Source organism: Suricata suricatta, chromosome 8, assembly GCF_006229205.1.
Source record: "Suricata suricatta isolate VVHF042 chromosome 8, meerkat_22Aug2017_6uvM2_HiC, whole genome shotgun sequence".
NCBI lineage: Eukaryota > Metazoa > Chordata > Mammalia > Carnivora > Herpestidae > Suricata > Suricata suricatta.
In genome coordinates, this window is record NC_043707.1 from 38,073,513 (window position 1) to 38,087,749 (window position 14,237).

The 14,237-nt window shown below is 56.7% G+C and overlaps 1 protein-coding gene across 1 annotated transcript in view; it reads right to left on the reverse strand.

Moving 5' to 3' along the window:
• FAM20C (FAM20C golgi associated secretory pathway kinase) overlaps window positions 1–14,237 on the reverse strand; it is a 63,313-nt gene that overhangs the window by 32,050 nt on the left and 17,026 nt on the right. Inside the window, exons 4-6 of the mRNA XM_029945771.1 lie at window positions 13,752–14,236; window positions 11,771–11,949; window positions 3,498–3,576 (exon numbers count right to left, since the gene is read on the reverse strand). Of these exons, the coding sequence (XP_029801631.1) occupies window positions 3,498–3,576; window positions 11,771–11,949; window positions 13,752–14,236 (743 nt within the window). The remainder of the gene's footprint in view (window positions 1–3,497; window positions 3,577–11,770; window positions 11,950–13,751; window position 14,237) is intronic.

Below are 14,237 nucleotides of genomic sequence, written 5' to 3' on the forward strand. Positions count from 1 at the left end.
CTCGGGGGCACCGCAGGGGCGCCACAGGGGCCAGGAGAGCAGCTCCCATGGAAAACAGTCTGGCAGCCTCTCCAACAGTGAAATGCAGTTGTCATAAGATCTGGCAACTCCACGCCAACGTATGGACCCGAGAGAAAGGAAAACACGTGTCCCTACAAAAACCTGGGCGTGAATGTTCATGGCACTGTTATTCCTAACAGCCCCACACTGGAAATAGCCCCCAATGCCCATCAACGGGTGGAAAGATAAAATAAAATGTGACCTCTCCACATAATGTGGTGTCATTTGGCCCCAGAAAGGAATGAGGCACCGGCACCTGCCACAGTGTGGATGAACCTGGAGTGAAAGGAGCTGCTCATATTTACATGTGATTCTGTTGACAGGAAATTCCAGAATAGGTAAATCCTGGAGACACAAGATGGATTGGTGGCATCCAGGCCTACAGGGTGGGCAAGGGGGCCACAGGGGTTGATAGAAACATTGTATGGGTTCTTTCTGGAGGCACCAAAAGGCCCTAGAATGGATTGGTGATGGCTGCTCACTTCTGTGAATGTACAAGCCAGTGAATCACAGGCTTCCCGTGAGCGAGCTCTAGAGCATGCGGATTGCGTCTTGACCCCGACATGTTTGAAATCTTACTTTAACCCTAAAGCAACAATGTCCGGAAACTTATGAGCTAATGTGCTAGTGTGTGGTGTCCAATCACTTTTAAAAATATGTCACTGCACATAAATCACACTTTGCAAGACCCCCAGTCTCCACCCTCTGTCCCACCGGCCATCCCTCTTACAGAACCTCGTAACTTATATCCTTCAAGGCCTTGGAGGAAAAGCACCCCCATCTAATTCATTCATAAGGTACTCACAACTTACAGAACTTTTCGGAGCTCATAGAAGAAAGTCTTTCCTAAAAAGAACTATTAATCTTGGGTTTTAATGTCTTAGTGCTGTGGTCTTAAACCACAGCCACTGGGGACAGGAATGGTGTGTGCAGCCTCCTCAGGGCCCGGGCCCCAGGGTCATCAGGGAGTGGAGGCTACTGGCGACAGGACCACAGTCAGTGCCAGACTGAGGGCACGGTCAGTGGAGAGGAGTCCAGGTGCCTGGAAATGCCTTGATGTGACCCAGCAGAGCAGCAAGAGGGCGGACGACAGGGGAAGGAGCCTGGCTCCCCTCAGGACACCCACCACGGCTCTGACAGTCTAGCTGGCAGGCCATGCACATATGCTTTCCCTTTCTGGCCTCAGTTTCCCCAGCTGCCTAGAGATTCTCAGCCCTGTTTCCATGGCTTCAGCCTGGCCCCAGCACTCACAAGGGCCTTTGCTGAGTGCCTGCAGAAACCCTGCCCCAGGCTGTCTGTGTATGGCCCCCACTTTCAGATGCTGCCACTTCCTGCTGCAGACGGGCGGGGGCTGAGAGTTCGGGAGAGAAGGGGCAGACGTGAGCGTCGTGCGCTTTCTGGGGACACAGGGGCCTGGCCGTCCTACCCTGCCCTGGACTCCTCTGTGACTGTGGAGTCCACCATGGCGGGGCGGGGGCAGGACGGGGGCGGGGGCCAGGCAGCCTGGACTTTTGGCTCAACCTTGGGCGGCTTCTCCAAGCCCTGGTTCCTCCTTGTTATATGGCAGAACAGCGGCCGGAACAAAATGCCAGTGGCTCACAGCAGCATGTGAAGACAAAACCACTGATGTGTGAACCCAGGCACGGAGCCTGGCCCAGGGAGTACCAGGACGGCAGCGCCTGCACAGAGCATCATGTGTCACCAGGGCTGCTGAGGTGGTTGCCCACACTGGGCATCCTGACCGCGGGGTTTCACATAGGTCAGTCCGTGGAGGGACAGGAAGGGCACCACTGTGACATCAAGGGACCTAGTAGCAGCCCTTCTGCTCACCTCCCCTGTGAGCAGCCGCGATCTCTCAACTGTTTCCTCTCAACAGAAGGAGGGTGGAAAGCTTCACAAGGAACCCATGCCTGCCCCAGGCCTCCTCTCCTTCCAGAATGTTCCATAAGGAGCCCACACTCGCCTCAGGCTGCATACCCTCTAACTGGCCCCAATCCTCCCTCATGAGTCAGGGGCTACCTGAACCCATGCCTGTTGTCCACACGCCTGCCTCCAGCCATCCTCCTGAGACAGCCCCGCCCACTACGGCTCCCTTTTCTAGAAGATTCTCTGGGAGGAGCTGGAACTTCCCTTCCTGCATAGACAGGGAAGGAGGTGCTATGCTCTCAGACCCTCGGCAGGTGGTGGGTGGCTTCACCACACCTCGGCGTGTCCCCTGTATCCTGGCAGCCCCAGGCCTGTCGCCCTCCCCTGGTGTCCTTTGTCTCGCCCGGGTGAATAAGGTTCTCAACCCTCCTGCTCCAGGCAGCCCCAGATCACAGACAGGTAAAGTGGACCCTCGGGGAAGCCCCCAGAAAGACATCTGTCCCACGAATGGGAGCAAGAGTCCCAGAAATACCCTGGTCACAGCAGACCTTCGGTCACAAGTTACACCCTAGCAGCTCTATTTTGTTTGGCTCGCAACGTATTTGGAATGCCTCTCAATTACCATCATTCTCAAAATCTGAAAAGTAAGCAGATAAGCTATCAGTATTTCTAGCTTATTCTGAGAATTGAATGTCAGGACAGACGGCCAAGATCTGGTGAACAAAAGCCAGCTTCCCTACCCAGCAGAGACCACAGCGGCAGCTTGCCACCGCCCCACCACCAGGCTCACACAACTTGCACAGTCCATGTGGGCACTCGGGGGTGCAGCAAACCCTTGCCGGCACACCTGCAGCCTCGTTGGGGCTAACAAAGATGGCGGAGCAACCTTGGGCCACATGGGATGCTCACACCCCAGGATCATCAGGGCGGACATCAAAACCATGAAGCTCCCTGTGAATTTTCTTGGCATGGCCTGGCTTTCAAATACCCCTTCTCCGCCATTCCCACAAACTTTCATGTGCCAATGCGTGCCTTGATAGTTATATTTTGGTAGCATGGTCTCTGCTTTATTTGGCACAGGAAACTACAGTTGAGGGGTCCATCCACCCACTGCGAGCTTTATGAATAAAGCTTTATTGGCACACAGCCACGTCTGTTTACCTACATATCGTTTGGTTGCCTTGGGGCTAGGACAGCAGAGCTGACAGGCTGAGACACAGACCACACGGCCTGCAAAACCTAAAATACCTGTTGGCTGGCCCTTGACAGGAAAAGTTTGCTGATCCCCAAGGCGTGCAGGAGAGGCACAGTCACCTCTGCAGGGGCATTCTTTGGCATCCATATTCAGGCTCCTGGTTTAAAACACCTGTTATGCTCACTGGGGGAGGAATGATCTGCCAGTGGATGAAGGTGGAGAGGGGGCACTGGGGAGCCCAGAGCAGTCTAGTGCACCCCAAACACCTTTGAGAGGAAACAGTGCATTTTCCACTAGAAACTGGGTGCCTGCGTGCTCCAGCATGGACCGGTCCCCACACCTGGCACCCTCGTCCCAACCAGCCCCCAGCACTTACTTCATGGGTTTGAACAGAGCTTGCCCATAATTTTGGAACGTCATGATGAGCTTGAGCTGTGTGCCCCCTGACTTCATGGCTGCAAGAGAGAGGGAGAGAGACATGGAGTCACTTGCTGCCCTCAGACTCATCCCCTTGACGAGCCTGGGAACTCGGGTTTCCTGCCCTGACACCCATACACATCCCAGCTTTGTATTTAGGGGTTGGGGCTGGGTGCGGAATCTCTCAGACAGTCTGACCCACACACCCACCCACCCACACCTACACCTACACACCACTGTTGGCCCAGTCTAGGTTTCTGGGGTTCTGTGGGAAGCCTGAGCAGCGTTAGTCTGAGGAGACTCAGAAGACCCCTTGGCTGGAGGCGCCTCATTCATCATGGGGGCCGTCCAGGCACCATACTGGAGGAACAGCATACTGGAGGGCGCCATACTAGGGGTGGGCCATACTGGGCGTGCACCACGCTGGACAGCACAGTACTGGGGGCTTTGGTCTGGAGGAGCCCTGAGGCTGGAGTCTGACCAGCTCCCTATGGCCTGGTGCCCTACAAGGAGTCCTCATTCTCCCGAACATCGGCTGTGGTACATGGCGTTTAGATGCTGCCCAGCCTCCCTCTCAGGGGCTATGGCAAGGGTGAAGACAAATAAGGGAAATGTATTTTTTGACTTGGCAGTGCCTTGGGTTGCTCACATGTGGCATGGGGATGGCCATCCCATCTACCTCCCAGGACTGCTGTCACAATTAAGAGGGTAATGCTTGTGAAGCATCTAGAACCGACTGCACCGGCACAAAGCACATTCAAGATGGTCGACAGTCATGATCGTGGAGAATGACCAGGAGCTCGAAGCTCCCTGAGCGTCTTCAGTGGTCTCAGGGCCTCTGTGAGGGCTGAGGCCCAGCCCGCCCCCCAGGCTCCCAACCAGACCATGGCCCACTCCTTCCTATGCAGAGTCCCAGGCTGCTCCTGGGGTCCAGGTGATGCTGGAGGCATAGTTCCCCCAGACCAGCCTGTGACGCGCGTCTGTCCTGACACTTTTCCAGCCTGCGCTCTCCTCAGGAGAGCAAAGCCAGGAACAAATTCCACTCCCCTCAAAAACACTGGAAGTAACCCCAAATGCTCAACCCCGGGAGCAGACGCACGATGCAGGTGATCCCGCGTGAAGGAGTACTGTGCAGCCTTCTCACTGGCTCCACGGAATTTCTACTACCACAGCGAACGATTTAGTATTTTATGACCAAGCAAACGTTTATGCTCAGTGAGCTGCCTCTTCGGAAGGTGTGTACCAAGCGTGTGGGAAAATCTGGGTGCACAGATAAGCATCAGTGGTTACCCCCCAAGAATAGAGCCACAGATGATTTTAATTTCCTTTTTCCCTTATCTGTGCTTTCTAAATTTCTACAATGAACATTTATTACACTTTTAATAAGATGAACACAGAAGTGATTATTAAAAAAAATTAGAGGCCCTATTAAGCCCCATTCGACGTCCCCATTTCCATGTAATAACTGGGGTCACTGTATTTAATTATTCCTTCCAAGGCCAATCAGGGACAGCTCTTTCTAGGGCCTGTAATCCTGATTTTCTTGAATAATAAATTATTATGCAAATCTGGCCTGTAGTCATTCTTGTTCTGGAAGGGGAGTCTCAATGTACCGCCACCCCTTGTTGCCGCTGCACTACTGCCTCTTCCCCACGGAGCAAGCGGATAACCAGAAACCAAAGCAAGTTAGAATCTCCCGGTGACTAAGGACTCCAGGAGGACTGCCTGCTCCGGACGCCGCCTTCCTCTTGCCGGGGGTGAGGGCCTCTCCCAGCTGCCAAGCCGGGGTCCGCGGCCGGAAGACACTGGGACTCTGCTGAGAAATCAAGTATGGTCTCCCTGCCAAAACCCACAGGCAAGCCACCTTAAGTCATGGTAAAGGTCACGTGTTCACCTCGGCCAGAAGAGAGGCCGACACCGCCAGGAGCCGGGGCTCAGTCAGAAGTGGGTGGCCTTGTTCTGCTACAGAATGGACCTGGGGAGGTGGTCAGGACTGAGGGCCCTGTTGGCAGAGCCAGGACACCGACCAGGCCTCAAGAAGTGGGGACCAGTTTGGGGTTTCCTCCTCAGGGCAGACTTGGGGAATCTTGCCCCAGTGCAGGGTTGCGAGGCACCCTAGAAGCAAAGACAACCCGGGAAGAGGGACCCAAGTATGCAGCAAGAGCCCCACACAAGCGCCAGTGGACATGCCCTCACCTGGTTGGTTCTCCACGTTTCCCAGAGAGCCATCAGATCCTAGGAGGGGACCCAGCTGAGTGGTGAGCCCGTTGTGGGTATGAGGCTGGGCTAAGGTCAGGGCTATCACGCCACATGCCCCAGATGCCGCCTTCCTGATCCAGCCCCGTCAGGCACCTTCTTTCTACCTCTGTGGCCTCACTCAATCTGGGCCTTACTGCCATCAAATCACTAACACATGTGGTGTCCTGCCTGGTTCCCTCCAGCCCCACAGACGGTGCCTCTTGTAGATGCTTTCTCCTCCCACACCCCCCCTGCAGAGGGGTGCACCATTCAGACCACTGTCCTTCCTGCCAACCCTGAGAACCAGCACGAATCCTCCAGCTGTGCGTTACCAGTAGGGTGTAAGTGCTGAGCAGCGATCCATGCATCAGTAAGCACACATTAATGCATATTAACAGAACACCCTGTACTTTATTATCTAATGTCTGCAGACACTATAATTCCATGACTGCCAAGATGCTTGGACACTCTGAGGTCGTCTGGCTCACTGTCTTTCCCCAGAACACAGCTCTCCCCAGAAGAACCATAACAGGCTTTACATTTCTTGGGCGCCCCCAAGGAAGGATGGAGGTGGGCCAAGCACCAAGAGCAGCCCTGGGAGGAGGGAGACAGCCCTGAAGGGACACGAGGTGCCGTCCAGGCCAGGGACGCCAGCCCCGCCACACCAGTGGGGAGTGAGTGGGAAACACAGGCCCCCGGGCTCTGCCGTCAGCAGGTACCCCACCCCGGTGTTCACAGGGACGATGACCCGGGTCTGGCACACCGGAAGCAGCCACCGCTCAGCTCTGTGCTTCCCATGGAAACCAGGGTCTCCCCGTTTCTTACAAAAACCCCAACCCGTATTTTGATGAGCTGCCTCCTGACTTTTAAATGAATGAGTTTCATAAGAGATCTGTGGCCCACATGCACACGCCCATGTGTTCCCGGCCACCAGTGGGGGGGGCCTCTGACGTCACTGCCCTTGGCGTCTGTCACCTCATCTAGGAAGTGGGACCCATGTTTGTCCTTATCATGGTCAGGCAGGTAGTCCAAATATTTTCACAGCCACTGCCTTGTTTGAAGGGTCAGAGGAAGCAAGGGCCTCACCATGGAGAATGTGACCTGTTCTTCCCCGCCCACCCCACGCACCTCACCCCCAGGGCAGGACTGGGATCTGACCCGTGTTCCAGAGCCCTGGGTGCCAGGCAGAGCCCCTTATGCTGCCTTTGGGCCTGGAGGGATGTGGGCCCTCAGCAGTGTGGGGCGTGTCTCATCACTGCTGGGCACCAGGGTGCTGGCATCAAGGGGACTGCCCCTGCGAGGACCTGGAGGAGGCCATGAGGGCCTGGGTCCTCCCGTCCCACGTGCATGCTGCCGTGGCAGGCCTGTACCTAACTTCCGTCCCTCATGGGCACCCCCAGGATGTTTGAGCTGTAACTGCCCCCAGCCTAGACTGCTGTGTAAACCACGCTCCACAAGACTGCTCCCTTCTATTTTGATGATTAAATGTACTTCAGAGAGAAAGCCCAGCACAGCCCAAGTGGGAACCCAGCCTCCTCCCTGGAATGGGAGGGAACACAGTGGGAATCACGCCTGTGGGACTCGGCAGCCCTGGCTGCTGTCTGCTCAGGAAGGCAGGTGCCCGGGGGTACTTGATGGGATCTTGATCTTGGACCAGATGGCTGGAAGGAAAACCGAGGAGGGGCTGTGCTATATCACCTTCTCTGGCGTGTTGCCTGTAATCATCCTTGGTGGGGGGCAGGGGGGCTGTGTCCTTCCTCCCCAATGACCTAAGGTGCCTCCCGCTGATGGAGCCTTGTCACTTGTCAGTTTATAGGCTGGAGAGCCAGCACCTGGAGCCTGGGCCCTGAGTGGCCTCTAGGGAAGAAAGGGGACTGTGGCCTTTCTGGGGCTGGAACTGCCTTCCAGAGGAGCTGGCCTCTGACCAATTAGATAGGGCAGCCCCCAGGGGCCCAAGGGGTGCTGCCCACCCTGCGCCCCCAGGGGCCGCAGCCTTTGTTCCTGGAAGCTCACTGGCCAGTCAGCCCCAGATCCAGCTAGATCAGTTAGCGCCCAGGACTCCGGTCTTGGGGAGCAGCTCTTTGTTTAGAGACCGACCATGATCGTGTCCCGACCTGGATGGAGCAACCAATGGTGGCGTCTTCCAGCCAGAGGCTGCCTGAATCCTCTCATGCTCCTGTGATTTCTTTTCCTTTTTAAGCAATTCCAAGTACAGAGCGGCTAATAGTGTCATTTATTCTTTGCATCCATAATTGTGCATGATAGCGATTTAATTATCACCGGCCGAGCCGAAGGCGCTGCATGCCTGATTTCAAGCTGAATAGAGGTAGATAACATCCCAAACCTCTTTAAAGGCAGTGAACCGCCGTTACCAAGCAGCCAGGAGCCCGGCTATAAATAAACCTCGGTCGGCCACAGCAGCTGTACCGAAGGCCACACGTGCTTCATGAAGTGGACTGCATGGTTCTGAACGGGGGTGATTCGACGGAGTCCTTCTGAGAGGTCTGCAAGCTTGCAGAAACAGTGTTTGACAGGGGTGCGAAACCTGAAGATGAAAGGGGCTATGTGGCCAGATGGCTAAAGGGACAGAGCTCTGAGCCTGGAGCAGGGACTCACGAGCCCCACATTGCGGGGGGTTTCCTTGTTTGCAGAAGTGGCTTTGGAAGTGAGGTGCATATCCAGTTCCTTATGTTTAGACTCTCCTGCCCACCGCCAGTGCGGGTCAGTGTGATTTCTACGTCTTTCTCCCATTTCATGTTCCAGAGCATGGTGTTGCCCCACCTTGACCCACAGGAGGTCTTAGGCTCCAGTACAGGGGCGCCATCCAGGGTTCCCCACGAGACTTCAAAGGCTGTGCCCAACTCCGGGTCACAGCAGTGACAGGGCAGCAGACAGTCCCTAGTGAGGGCCTCCATTTACAAATCTGCTCAGCGGGCTCTCCGAAGCCAAGGGCCCAGCCAGGGCTAAGGTCTCAAGCAGCTGGGTTTTTAACCAAAACATCCAACGGGACGTGGGGGCAGATGCCACCCAGCGAGCAGGCATCTTTGAGGGACGCCTGTGACTGGAACAGGGCCAGCACTCTCCTGCTGCTCCCTGCAAACCAGAGCCTTTTCACAAGTGGGAGCTCACCTGGGAGCCCACTGGCTTGTCTGGCACAAGCTTCTCCCAGAAAGGAGGCTCTGCCCCTGGATCGCTGCCCCCAACACACCTGCCTACAGAGACATGCTCTAGCCTCTATTTTTATGTCTTTCTCTTATTTGCTCCCTGAAGCCTCTTGGTGACCCTGTGATATAGGTTTCGTGGGGCCATGCCACTCATCAAAAATCTCAGATGACAGAAGGCGCAAGTAATGTGTCCCCGTAATTAAACACACTCCCCCTTTCTCAGAGGAGCATGTGAATATTCACCCCAAAGGAGAAAAATAAGGATTCATAGGCAGCCTTGTGAATCACAGGTTTTGCCCCCATGTGAGTTCAGGTTGGGTCAGGTTCTGCTGTTGAACAATTTACGCTTGGATTTCAGATTTGCAGGTGGAGATTGTAGGGTCTAGGTCGTAACCATCTTCCTGATCCACGTGAACACTGAAGCACTAGAGGTTAACCTGCTGGTCCGGGCACCAGGGGCATCAGTCAGCCTCCCAGCACCGCCTGGGACCTGCACAGTGATGGGCAAGGACCAGTGAGGCCAGTGCTATTCTGGGAAGGGGGAGGGACAGCACAGACAGCCCCCCAGAGCCAGATGGGCAGGAAACCCCCTGCATTCACATCTCCAGGCATGGGCCAAGCTGGATCCTGGGATGAGATCGCCAGCCATGGTCTCAGTCCACCGTGGTCAAGCAACTTAAGCCCCCACTGCCCGGGGCAGACCAGAAGTGGGTGGAAGATGCCTGAGGGCCAGGCCCTTGGGAGGCACAGACAGCAGGGTGTCTCGGGTGGGCAACGTGCCCGTGAGCCCCACAGGCCTGTCTTCTGCCTGAGCTGCTCTCTGAGCTGCTGGGCCCTGCCCTCTGCATGCCGTGGGTGTCCGAGGAGGGCTAGAGGCTGTCTTCCCTGAAGGTATGGTGAGCCTGGCCAGCCTGAGGAGTCCCAGCAGCCCTCCCTGCACCCCGGACCCCCCACTCGGGAGGGGTGGTCCTGCACACACGTGGTGTTATTCACAGGCTCGCTCACGCGCCTCATCTTATTAGAACAAATACAATGTACCTGAGCAGGCACAAGCCCATTTGACAGATGGGGAAACTGAGGCAGAGAGGGGCACCACGGACAGCAGCAGAGCACGCTCTTTTACTATCATATTCTTGAAAAGCATTTCCAATTTTAAAATGTCATTCTTCTTTTCCTGGAAAGCCCAGCCCTCCCTGCGCCCTCCTGTGATACTGCTGATACCCCATCTAAGCCCCAGGTCAGATATTTTCCTAGCAGGTCCTCTGTGCCCCTCCTTCCAGATGGAGGCCCCCTCCTTTCTAAAACCTCCTCCTAGATTTTGTGTGAAGAGCGCTCAGAGCATGTGAGTCTGTCCCTTGGCCTCTCTGAGCTTCTCAGGTCATCTGCAGCAGAATCTTGTTGAGGTTCATTCATCCTCCACCCACTGCCCAGAAAGGGGCCTGGAGTTCAGGAGGTGCTCAAGGAAATCTGCTGAATAAGCGAGTGCATTGGCCAGTGCCCTGGATTCTTCTTTACTGGCCTCGTCTACTCTCAGGAGTGAAAGGGGCACCCCAGCTGTGGCTGTCTGTGGGACATGTCCTGTCACATGCACAGCCTGTGTTCCAGCCCCACCGAAAGCCTCTGACGCCTGCGAGAGGCAGGAGGGAGGCTGGGCATCCCACGGGGCAAGGCTGGGGCCTGGGAGGTGCTCTCTTAGTGCAGTGGCCAAGAGAGGAAAGTGCCAGCTCGTTCCTGCCAGTGATCCTTCACGAGAGTGAGCGACCCCATCGTGTGTCGAGGCAAGTGTCCAGCAGACAGCTCGGTACTGGGCAGAGAGAGCTGGAAACAGCTCCCAGAGACCCCTGCAAAACCCACTCCCCAGCCTCTCTCCCCTGTGTCAGCAGCTGGACGGAGCCCCAGGGTGTTGGGACCCTTTCAGCATCAGGGCTGCTCTGGAAAACACCAGAAGACCGTGTCAGAGCACTCCTGACACGATGAGGGAGTGGGGACCTGCACTCACGGTATCCCCCACTGGCTTCCCTCCATGCCTTCCAGGCCGTGTGTACCTAGGCCAGCTCCTGGCAGAGCCCCCAGAACTATTCTTTCCATCGCAGGGCCTCAGCCCATCCCTCACTGCCTCCTTGAGGCCCCTCTGAGCCGCCACCACCAGTGACTAATATGGACTGTCACAAACAATTGTCTACAGCCCTGAGAACAATGGCACCAGACCTCCAAGCTCAGACACTGCTACTGCCACCTCTTCCTGGAGTCAGTCACCGGAGCCCCTTTTTGCCTGACTCAGCAGACCCCTAACTACTCAGAGGTGTTGCCTCTGAGTCACGGTGTGCACGGGCCTCTGCCTCAGACAGAGTCGAGCCCTGGTCACTCCTTGGGCACAGGATGTGGCAGGGGCACCTGGCAGAGGTGTGACGCAGAGCTGGTCCAAAACCACAAGCCTGTGAGCTGTGCAGCATGTCTCCTGGCTGTGCTGAGGGAGGGTCCCAGCCACCAGAGGCGCCTGCCCCTCTTTACCCCTGGAGGGCAACCTGATGTCTGGAAAGTGCTCGTCCGGGGCCTGCCCTCCTGGAGTAGGGAAGCAGAATGCAGCAGCAAAGCCGTGCGGCACCCCTCCCTCCCTCGCCAGCCTTGTCACAGTGCCGGCACACACAGGGTGACACAGCCCCTAGCCGCTGATGGCATCAAAGGTGTCCTTCCTCTCCCAGAAGGTACTGCATAAATCAGCTCAGGAGGCGATGCTCTGGCAAGGGGCAATGGCTCCCCAGTTCTCCTGCAGGGGAAAGGCAGCCCCAGCCGACCTGCCCCAGCAGAAGGGCGTGGTGAGGGCACCTACCGACACTGGTGATCTTCTGGCTGCTGAGGTCATGCAGCAGGGCTTTGATTGCAGGGTTGTGTCTGGAGTAGAGCTCATACCGGTTGATGCCGATGTGGAACTTGAGCCAGTTGGGGTAGGAGTCCACTGCCGCCTCCCCAGTGGGCAAGAGTTCTTCATTTTCAGTGCCTTCACGTGGCCTGTAGAAAAGGAAGGTGACCGGAGTCAGCAAGGAAAGAATGGAGGGGTGAGGTCTGGATAAATAAGGGGGAGCTGGTGCCAAGGCCAAGGTTTTAGCTTTGCATCCAGACAAATGCAGATTTAGTCCAAGGTGCCTCTGCTCAGACAGGACCCTGTGGGTGTCCGCACTTTTTCTGTGGCTGTTGTTAGAATAACTAATAACATATCCAAAGGCCGTAATTCTTACTTACCCTCGGGAGACACCCAGACAGCCATAACTAAATCGGGACCAAGCCCATAACATCAGCACCAGACCCTGCTTTGTCTGTCCTGGGGTCACCACAGCAGCCCAGCAAGCATGATATCAGCTAGGGGTGTGAGAGGCTGTCAGCTCTGCCCAGGGGCAGACAAGAAAGCCATCTTTGACCTCGAACTATGTGCACATGTGGGCACGCCCCACCTGTCAGAGCCCTTCCCTGGGCACTCTCTTTGGGTTCCAACAACCAGGGGCAGAAATGATGCAAGAAGCTAAATTTGATTTTAACGAGAGCAATCTTGGGTGGGGAGAGAGGAAGGAAGGAGGCACTCGCTCCAGCTGAGGCCCAAGGTGAGGACCTGCCACCCACATGGCCCATCCTAATGTCTCTGGAGGCAGGGGGCCAGGCTGGGGGAAGACAGAGACTCTTGTTGGCCTTGAGGGAAAATGAGACTTCTTGTGGCTCTAACACCCACAAATAGGGCCTTTGTGGCCCCAAGTCCTGCCCCACAGGGGCTGCATCACTGGCCATGGGCTCTGGGCTCTGTCTCTCTTGGAAAGAGCTCCAGGTCTGGGCCACTGCTCTGATTCTCAAGTTTCTGAGTATTTCCTTGAACCTGGCCAGCAGTCAAAGCTCAAAGGCCATCAAACACCTTGGTGTGTTTAGCCAGAAAAGCCTGGGCCTGGTCAAATTTCAGGGTAGAAAGGGTTTTTATGAGATGTTTTGGAAAGCTGGCCTTTCCCCTGCATTGCTTGGGGAGCTCTCTCGCAGGCAGGGATTCCTTCCGGCCTAGCGCTAGTTAGGCTTGCAGCATCTGCCTGTCCTTATCCTCGTGGCTGAGGAGGGCCTGGGGGGAAGGGGTGACACCAGGACGGTTCAGAGAAATGCTCCTGAGATGCTTCTTACCTTTTATGAAGCTGTCACCCAACACAGCTGGCCCTGTTCCAAGGGAGGCTGCCGTCTGCACCCTGCCTGGGAGCGTCCCTTTGTTATGCCTCGTCGGGGCCAGCACGCCCCTCTGCTAATTTTGTTCTCAGCGACTGGCTCACAGGGCTCATTAGGCTTCTATAGACTTTTTTGATGTGCCCACTAAAGAAATGTCGCCGGGTGTCTGGAAGCCTGGTGGCCAGCAGCTCCCCAGGGAAGGGTGAGGGGCAGGCTCCCCTCTCATTCAGTCCCTTGCCAACGCGTGCGTTGCCCGACTTGGTTTTTGGAGCCAGTGACCAGGACCTTGCAGGCCAGCACTGCTCTCCTGTGGAGGGAGCCCTGGCCCTCCCTTGGCCCCACATGGAGCAGTCTCCAAGCCCCCCAGGGGCCCTTCTCAAGGGGGCCTCATTCTGGAGGCCGTGAGCTGCCCCACTCCACAAAGCTCCCTTGAAGGGGTGGAGGGGGCTCTGCCACGAGGGTCCATACCCTCTGGTTCCTGACCCTCTGGCCTCTTTACACAATGCCTGGGATTGCAAGGCCATTTCCTGGGAAGGGGAGCCCGGGCTGAAGGCTGTTGAGGGGTCGGGGCCTACCAGCACCCCCTCCCCCGTCCGCTGCCCCCGCATTGCCTCACTCACCAGTCAGAATTCTCTGCTGCCGCCTTGGGATTGAACCTGATGTCCCTGTTCACATTGAAGAGGACGTCGTCCTCAGTTAGCGGTGGGACGGCCATCTGGTAGAGTGGGTGTTCGAACAGCCTAGCCAGGAGAGCGCTGTCCCCGCTCGGGCCAGGGGGTGCCACCGACCGATGGGGTCCGGGGTCTTGGAGCAGTGGTCGGTGTGGGGGATCTCGAGGACGGGGGCCGCCAGGATCCTGCCCCTGCAGGGCTCCTTCGGCCGGTTCGGCAACAGCCGGCAGTTTCTCCAGCGAGTGGGATGTGAGGTTGGAGGAAGGGTCGGAGCTAAAGTCCTGCAGGATACGCAGCGTGTGTTTGTTGGGCCAGCCCGCATCTCCGGCAGCGGCGGCGGCGGCCGGGGGCTCCCCGGGGCGGCCCCGCGCCTTCGCCCAGCCAGTCGCCGCCGCCTCGCCCGCGGGTTGCGCGCACGAGCAGCCGGGCTCCCCC